This window comes from Nelusetta ayraudi, unplaced genomic scaffold, assembly GCF_046127955.1.
Source record: "Nelusetta ayraudi isolate G7.1 ecotype Tasmania unplaced genomic scaffold, CSIRO-AGI_Nayr_v1 ptg000334l, whole genome shotgun sequence".
NCBI classification, from domain to species: Eukaryota; Metazoa; Chordata; class Actinopteri; order Tetraodontiformes; family Monacanthidae; genus Nelusetta; species Nelusetta ayraudi.
Window position 1 is genome coordinate 142501 of NW_027466378.1, and position 8930 is coordinate 151430.

The 8930-nt window shown below is 46.9% G+C and overlaps 1 protein-coding gene across 2 annotated transcripts; it reads right to left on the reverse strand.

Moving 5' to 3' along the window:
• Positions 1 to 2579: 2579 nt before the first annotated feature.
• gtpbp8 (GTP binding protein 8) lies at positions 2580 to 8657 on the reverse strand. Of its 2 annotated transcripts, none has more exons than XM_076017385.1 (8): positions 8518 to 8657; positions 7614 to 7812; positions 7377 to 7530; positions 6373 to 6471; positions 5733 to 5863; positions 4975 to 5074; positions 2974 to 3092; positions 2580 to 2733 (listed from the first exon to the last, which is right to left on the reverse strand). In XM_076017385.1, the coding sequence occupies exons 2-8, from the start codon at positions 7790 to 7792 to the stop codon at positions 2643 to 2645; spliced, it is 873 nt and encodes a 290-aa protein (XP_075873500.1). In that variant the 5' UTR covers positions 7793 to 7812; positions 8518 to 8657; the 3' UTR covers positions 2580 to 2642. The 2 variants fall into 2 exon arrangements, with proteins under 2 accessions (XP_075873500.1, XP_075873499.1); XM_076017384.1 differs by having other exon boundaries at positions 2582 to 2733; positions 7614 to 7815.
• Between the last annotated feature and the right edge of the window lie 273 nt (positions 8658 to 8930).

An 8930-nucleotide genomic window follows, 5' to 3' on the forward strand; every position in this document is an offset into this window, starting at 1 on the left:
CAAAACATAGGTAAAAAAAAAAAATATATATATACATATATACATAATGAGGCCACTGCATATTTAACAGTGATGAATAAAATGAAAAAAGTTAAAGGTGCAGGTGTGTAATTTCTTTAAGGCAGCCTTATATATACGGTACATGATGAAAGGTGTTCCTCCACATGTTCAGGTTCCAGTGCAGGTGTAGTCGACAGCAGCACAATGGCAACAGCGGCGGAAGAAGAAGAAGAAGAAGAAGAAGAAGAAGAAGAAGAAGAAGAAGCTGTGCAGCCCAGACACGGAGCTCTGCCGCTCACCCCACAGCTGCATGGTCCTCACCAGAGTGGCAGCACGTCACAGAGGAATCAACAGGCTGGACACACACATCTGACTTCATTCCAAGGAGCGTCGTTTACAACAGGGAAATAACACAACGTTCCAGATTTTTTGGGGGGTTTGGATTATATATGTCGGCATAAGAATATGTATACATATATATGTAAGATATATGATGTGTACATGTTAGATGAGAGCCCAAATTCCGTATAATTCCGAGTATAGACTTTTATTAATGTGTTCATGGGCAGCATGTTGAGCTTCTATCAAGACATAAATCATAAATCCAGCCAAGCACGACACACTGGACCTTTTAGACAGACAAGTGTATCAGCAGTTGCAACGCCAGCTTCTTTCCTTTTTTCCGTGACACAAACAAACAAACAAACAAACAACAACTCCCCCTCTGCCGACCAAGCGGTGCACAACTGTCAGAGCGAGGAAGACGAATCACTTCCACCGTTCACGTCAACATTTTCCTTCATGGTTGACCTCGCTGCCGAGGTAGCGGGCGGGGGGGCGTCGCTCCTGCGGCGCGCAGCTCACACTGGTGGTAGCTCTTCACCTCCGCCTCTTATCAGCGTCTTATCTGTCCATCCGCCTCTTATCGTCCCGTCCATCTGACGACGTGGCCTTCACACGGGCCGCACTAAACCTTTTTACGCATCTTTTCTCCTTGCGCTTGACGTGTGAAGGAGTATTTGCTGCAGTGTTGTGTCACGTCGCGGCGCCTTATCTCTGCGCGCATCTTATTGCAGATTAGCATCTGATCTTATAGGTGGGTACTTTGGTCCGGCTCCAGTCTTTTAAAAAAAAGAAAAAAAAAAAAAAAGAAAAAAAAATCAGGCAAAGGTGATAAGATTTGTCGGGAAAACTGCACGGCGACATGACTGGGAGGAAACAGGTGTGTGTGTGTGTGTGTGTGTGTGTGTGTGTGTGTGTGTGTGTGTGTGTGTGTGTGTGTGTGTGTGTGTGTGTGTGTGTGTGTGTGTGTGTAGACATTTAGATTTTGCGAGCAATAATTAACCTTGACCTGTGGTGCTCCAGCTTCCATAAAAACAAAAAAAACCTGATGACTTTATGTTTTGCAGCTCTGTTGTGATTTTACAGACTGGTGCTGGTTTGTTTTTTCTGCATTTCATTGTCGTTATTATTGTTGTTTTTTTGTTTTGTTTTTTTCTGTGACTTCACCGCCACAACAGGACCTTGAAGTGGAAAACGCAGACGTTCGGTTCGTCAGGTTCAAACTTGCTTGTTAAGGGGCGACTGCAGTAGAACGTGCAGGTAGTACCCAGAACATTAGAACCTCCTGAAAAGGTTGTCGTATTTCTGCAATTCAGCTTAACAGGTGAATGTGACATATTATATGAAGGAATAATATGCAAATCAATATATTTCAAGTTTTTATTTCTTTGCATTTTGCTGATCAGGTCTTGCAGCTTAAAAAAACAAACAAAAAAAACCCCTCAAATTTTATAATAATGTTCTGAGTTTGTGGCTTTGTGGTTTTAATAAGCTGAAAATCTTAATCAGCAAAGTTACAACAAGGAAGTGCTTGAGACGTCAGTTTGCGTGGAATGGCTCAATGAAATGTGTTGCTTTCATCTTTGGTGTTAAACTGCCAAAATAAAACAACTTTTATTGGATATTCCAATTGTTGGGGGGGGCGGGGGGGAGTGCCTGTAAGTCTTAAAAAAAATGAAGGGAATAAAAACCCCCAGTATATTCTCTTCCAAGAGGCTGTTTGCCACCTCGCCTCGCTGGGAAGTGAAGCTGGGTGATCTAAAGCCGACTGCTGCTTTGATGCTGGCAGTTCTGTTCACACACAGACAGCAGTCCTCAGACTCCTCCATGTACTGACTGTCGAGTTCTACAGTTGGAAGAATGGGGCGTGGCCTGCAACTTAAAGGCATCCTGATAAAGGACGCTTACGTTCTAGCTTTATGGCTCAGACGAAAGATCATTCTTTTGTTCCACCGTTGCAACAAGAACTGGACCAGAGTCACCATCGGCAGATAAAAGTCTTTCTTTTTTTATTGCTTGAAGAGAATTCCAACATTCTCTCGTCACGTCTGGGTCAGCGCAGGCCTTTATGATGGCGAGTCGATGGACAGCTGGAGTTTCTCAGTGACTCTTTAAAGTCCGGCCCGGGGGGGGGGGGGTACAAGGGTCTCAGGTAAGGATTAGCAAGTCCAGCGCTCTGAAACTGGGAACACTGAACCCGAGCAGGACTCAAAAGAGCCACCGGGATCCTCGGACCTCGGTGTGCTGGAGGAACAGCAGGCAGATCACAGGCACTCTGGGTCGGGATCCTCGGACCTGCGTCACCTCGGCGCCGTGTCGGCTAACTGAACACTTCCTGTGACGTGAGCGATGAAACACCTCAGCAGGTAGATCCCCATGAAGTGCAGGGAGCTGCAGGACGCACAGACAAGGACAGACTCGGTAGGGAACGTGCAGGATGTTAGTTTGGGAGTTGGCGCCCTCTCTGCTGGAGATGGGCCAGTTGCACAACGCGTGAGCAGAGCTTCGCTGAAAAAAAACATCTGCGGACGTCAAGCAGACAGCCGGGATTTTCTCTCACTTGATCTTTGTCGCAAGTCAAGGACGGCTGGAGTTTGAAAATGTCAAACTACGACAAGTCTTCCATCTCACCTGACCAGCAGCGGCTGAGGGAAGCAGCAAGCGGTCTGTGCTTTTAGCGCCCCCTGCAGGTTCAACAGGTTCGCAAGCAGGGGTCCGTGGCCGCATTTATCGATCTTGGTCACCACCACCTGCAAGAGAGAGGGAGAGAGAGAGGGGGGGAGGGGGAGGGGGAGAGGGAGAGAGGGGGAGAGAGGGAGGGGGGGAGAGAATTTCTTTTCTACTTGGAAATTGTGAACGTTCAAATATGAGAACTTCTACTAGATCCATCCATCCATCCATCCACCCACCCACCCATCCATCCTTCCATCCATCCATCCACCATCCATCCATCCATCCATCCATCCACCAGCTTCCTGCTGCTCTCAGGGTCTACTGGAGCCTCTCCCAGCAACCACTGGGTGAAGGCAGGGTGACACCCTGGACCAGAGGACACTTTGCTAGGGACACTTAGAGACACACAACCATCACACTCACTCTCTCTCACACACACACACACACCTACAGTTCCCAGTTCACCTCACATGCGTGTTTTCTGGAGAGTGTGAGGAAGCTGGAGAACCTGGAGACACTGAGAGAACCTGGAGAAGGCAGCAGACACATGGAGAACCTGCAAACTCCACTCAGAAAGGCCCCAGGAGAGCCCTGGACTGAACCTTCTGGAAGGTCCATCCTGGATGAAGGTCCATCCTGGATGAAGGTCCATCCTGGATGATGGCAGCGGGTCAGAGTTCAGCAGGACCAGTGGAGGTGCGCTGAGGTGCCACAGCCAAGACTTTACTTAGCAATAAAGCAGGAAGCTGCTCACGCCACAGCAGCTCAAGCTCCCCCCCCCCAGGACAGACCCTTCATCTCCGCTAAGTGCCGCACTGTCGCCGGCCTTAATAATGATCAGAGTGTTAAATAACCCAGGGAGCATGAATAATTGAGCGATGAGTGGCTGCACTTCATTACAGGGTCTGAGCTGGCCGCCTCTCCGCAGGAGACAGCAGCTTTTAAATAGCTGAGTGAGAACGCTCAGCATTAATTCCCTGTGGACATAAAACCAGGAGGGCTGGGAAGAAGGATGAGGAGGAGGAGGTCGGACCTCATCAGCGCCACCACACAGCTTCTGCCTCCGTGTTGAGGAAGAATGACTTTGCTTGGATTGGATATTTGAGTTGCAGCCTCCTGGCTGCCACTCAGCAGAACTGCACGTCACTGTGTTAGTGGAGCCTCCACTTCCTTCTTGTCTCTATCTTCAGTGAATATACTGTAATTCTTCACCTCTTGCACTGGAGCCAATTTCTTTTTCTTTTTTTGTTGTTGCTGTAATTATGCAAATTTCCCCATTGTGGGATCAATAAAGGTCTTCTTCTTCTTCTTCTTCTTCTGCTTCTTCTCTGACGGCCTCATCCACCTTTTGTGAAAAGTGGAAAAAAAAAAAGAAAAAAAAAAAGCCTCCACTTATAAAGTCTCTAGACTGTGTCCTGAAGTAATGGCACGGATACTTGTGTACTTGTGTATGTAAAGTACTGGCTCAACTCCTTTACTCAAGTACACAAATTTTTTCTTTCCCCCAATGAACAAAACAACACATTGGTTGTTACGCATGTGTAATAACAATAACCAGAGGTATCTCCTACATGTGCATTTGTCTCTGTGCTGAACTTTGACCCCAAAGTGCAGCGACACTAAATAATCCTCCTGTGTCTCAGACATCACCCACTGTACAAACCCACTGACAAAACCTGTCCAACCTGCAGGGGGCGCCAGAAGCGCACAGACCACGCGCTGCTTCCCTCTGAGCACCAAAGCAACCAGCAGTGTAGAGGAGTAGCGAGTACACACGTCTGTGTACAAATACACAGAGTCAAAGGAAAAAGAAGTTGTCAGGGCAAGAACTACCCAGTAAGTCAAGTACAGATACTGCATACACGTACTGAAGCACAGTAACAAAGTATTTGTACTTTGCTACTTCCCACCTCTGGTTTTCAGTGTGTGTGTGTGTGTGTGTGTGTGTGTGTGTCTCACCACATACGGCCGTCTGATCTCCTCGCACATCTCCATGGCGACCATGTCGGCCCTCTGCAGCCCCACGCTGCCGTCCACCAGCAGGAAGGTCCTCACCAGGCTGCCAAGCACACACACACACACACACACCACACACACCACACACCACACACACACACACACACACACACACCAGGCTTCAGCAAGACACAAGCGACGGCTGCTGACGACCAAACAGCACCACCTGGTGGCGGAGACAAGCGCTTGATTGTCATCTTGAGCCAGACGTTGTTTCAGGATCTGGTGTTTATGTCTCCTTAATACTCTCACTCTGTTTTAAATCACTTTTATTCACTTTCTTCCTGGACAAACTGACTCCATCCTTTAGCCTGTCGGCCCATTAGCGCGTTGGCAGCGCGAGGCCCAGCCTGGCGTCATCTGGCTGGCCATTAAACCTCACTGATTTATTGCAAAAGAAAAAGAGAAATGAGCGAGGATGGATAAACGGTGAGAATCAGCCGCGCGCAGGCAGATCAGATGATCGCCAACGGGCTGCGTGTCTCCCTCTGACACCGGGATGACGGCTGTTGGGCCTCCTGGCGGAGTTTCAGCTCCAGGAGGCCCAACACCACTCCCCAGGATGGAGGAGTCAAGCTGAACTCTGCCAGGGGATTAGCACCACATCCGTCACACACACACACACACACACACACACACACACACACACACACACACACACACACACACACACACACACACACACACACACACACACACACTTCTTCCTGCTGTGAAGGTACGGCTCCACCATGTCCACAAAGTCGCGGGGCGCTCGGTGGCCGTAGCCCGGCATGTCCACCAGGGTGAAGGCTCTGCCCACACGGAAGAAGTTCATCTTCTTGGTGTGACCCTGGCCAGTGGGAAAACATTTATTTATTTCCTTTGTTTACTTATGTCAAACATGTAAACAACAATGAAATAAAATAAAAAACAAAAAAAAACAAAAAACAAAGACAAGAAAACAGTGAAAGAAACAGAAACAGAAGAGTCACAGAAGGACATGAGATCGGCAGACGGACCAATCAGGGGTTTCTGAGCCTCAGAGTCAATACACTTCAAACTAAACGCCCATAACGGTTTGTTCAATTTGACCTCGGTGGGTTTCTGAAAGTTTAACTATTTGCAATTTCATTTTTCTTGTTTTTTTTTTCTTCCGTTTTTGATATTTTTCTTAATTTCACTGATGGACACAAGCACAGTCTGCTCTTCCAGCACCAGCACTTTATTGCTCCTTGTAAGAAGACAAATGGTCAACTTGGAAGCCTGACGTTGCTTCTTCTTCCCTACTTGCCTCCCAATGTTGACGCGAACAATTCTGTGCAGGGTGAAATGTGATGCAACTCTGCAAGAACGACTGACCGGTGTTTTGGAGACTCGGACCTGGACCTCCGGCGTCAGAGAGAACAGAGTCTTGATGAGCGACGACTTGCCAACGTTGCTCCGGCCAATGAAACACACCTGAAACAACAACAACAACAACACAAATGAGCAACATTTGTCTTTGCTGGCCAGGTTTTCCGCTGAGTGAGAACTTCCCTCCCGCACTCGCACTTCATCACTTCTCAAATGTTTCATCACTCCCCAATAATACAAATGAGTGATGGGAGGAGGAGGACGCGGCACTCGGGCTCCTCCATCTCCTGGACGCTGAGGTCTGGTGGATGATGGATGGAGGCTGACGGAACTCTCAGCACTGCTGCTGCACTTAAACTTGGAGGGGAAGCGGTGGGAGAGTGGCGAGAGCACCTCGGCGTGCCAGCACCGTTCTCCCCGCACGTCCGCTCGGCGTACGTCCTCCCAGTCAGAGAGGAGGAAGTTCAAGACAGCAGAATATGGACAGGTGCCTTCAAGGCCAAGCTGTGCAAACACTTCATTACTATATCAACGCTGAACTGTTTCAGACCTGCCAGTATCTCAGCGGTGCAGCATCCATGGAATCTGCTGATCATTTATCCAACCACTAGAGGGAGTCATTCCACTTCCACTACATGCATATACAGGCAGTACCCAGAAAAATGAGAATATCCTGAAAAGGTTGTTGTATTTCTGCAATTCAACTTAAAAGGTGAATGTGACATATTATATAAAGGAACAATATGCAAATCAATATATTTCAGGTTTTTATTTCTTTGGATTGTGCTGATCAGGTCTTGCAGCTTAAAAAAATATAATGTTCTGAGTTTGTGGGTTTGTGGTTTCAATAAGCTGAAAATCTTAACCAGCAAAGTTACAACGAGGGACGGCTTGAGACGTCAATTTGCTTTCATCTTTGATGTTAAATTGCCAAAATAAAACAACTTTTACTGGATATTCTCATTTTTCAGGTAGTACCTGCATTCCCTTGCGACAACAACGGTACCAACCTCTGGCTGCTTGAGAGCAGGAGCGTGTTCCATACGCTCTGCAGACACGTAGTAGTCGATGCGATGAGACGTGGAGCCGCAGAAGAGCTTCTCTGCTTTCACCATGTCCTCCACGCTGGGGTGGAAGAGCTGGAACTGGGTCCGATCCACAGACCTGGAACGTGACGTTGGAGTGGATGAGAAGGTTACAATCGTGCTATAAATGCAGCGAATAGAAAGGTTGTTTCAACAGGGCACCTGTCCAGGTACGGCTCCAGCTGGCTGAAGGGGTAAAGCAGGTTGTGGAGCTTGTTTGGAGGCATGGCTGGGACCTTCTGAAGAGACGCTAGTTTATGGAGGCGCCGCACTCGACGGCAGATGGCGGAAGTCACTGCACCGGCAGGCCGGAAGCGCCAGCTCGGCCTCACGACAAACATCTTTTCTGCTGCTTTCAGACCTGCTGGAGGGGCGACAGGGACAAGACGACAATCAAAACCAAAGCGGGCCAAGAAGTCGTAGATGTAGTATTTTTTCATTTAATCAGTCTTGAAGGAAGAGGAATGTTGTCGGACACCTGGGTGCGGGGAAAAGGGGTGGGATTTTTAACTTAATATGTTTTAAGTTCAAAATAAATTCAAATCAAATCAAAGAAACATTGCTGTAGAAGACACAAATGCTCCCTGCGAAGTTAGCAGGGGGTCCAGGAGCATTTCCTACTATTTTCATCGTTCAGTAGAAAAAAAAAAAAAAAAGATAAAAAAAACCAAGGCTTTATTATGAAATGTGGACTTGCAAACCCTGGCGAATATCTTGGAAAAATAATAAAAATAAAAAAAATAAAAAAAATAAAAAAATTGGTTTTGCACAAAACTGTGTGTGACAAATGGTTTATATTAACTTGATTAAATTATAGATGCACTAGAATCTCAGGGGAAACAAAAACCAATCTTTCGGTTCCACTTGATGATATTCAAAAATCTACATCAAATAAATCATAGTAAGTCTCCTGGCTGGGTGGCTGTCAGTTGTACCTGTAGTACCTCAGACAGACAGCGTCATAGAGTTGACCGGAACTGTGGCAAGCCAGCTAGCAACACATTAGCATGTAACGTACAACGTGCTGTAAAACAAGGTCATTCACTGGACAAAGTCATCGACTCACCTCTATTTAGACACGTCCATTCCCCCGATTGTGAATATCAAGACACTGACGTGTGACAGTTGAACACTGTGGACCAGTTTTATGCCTTCGGACTCAGAGAATTGACGCGGACCGCCATGTTGGTACAGCGCTCAAAATACTCCGACTATAAAAACATACCGCTGACAAATGGTTCCGCTTGACAAATTACGTACTTGTCAAACATTCATTCATTTAAATTATTATTATTTTAATTATTTTTAAATTTTGGATCGCAACAAATTAGGGGAAAAAAAAACCCTGTTCAAAAACGCAGGTCACACTCGACTATGTCCAATTTCACTCTTGTCTTACAGTCTCAAACACTTTCAGACCGAAAAGTAGCGGAGCATAAAATGACATCCTGAAGAGGCTGAGCGTGATTTCATACGTCT

Bases quoted from the DNA above. Each gene is read 5' to 3' on its own strand.
- gtpbp8 (XM_076017385.1), bottom strand. From the start codon at position 7,792: ATGTTTGTCGTGAGGCCGAGCTGGCGCTTCCGGCCTGCCGGTGCAGTG. The intron at 3,093-4,974 runs GTGAGACACACA...TCTCTCTTGCAG, and splicing joins AGATCAGACGGCCGTATGTG to GTGGTGGTGACCAAGATCGA. The intron at 2,734-2,973 runs GTGAGATGGAAG...TGCGTCCTGCAG, and splicing joins CCTCAGCCGCTGCTGGTCAG to CTCCCTGCACTTCATGGGGA.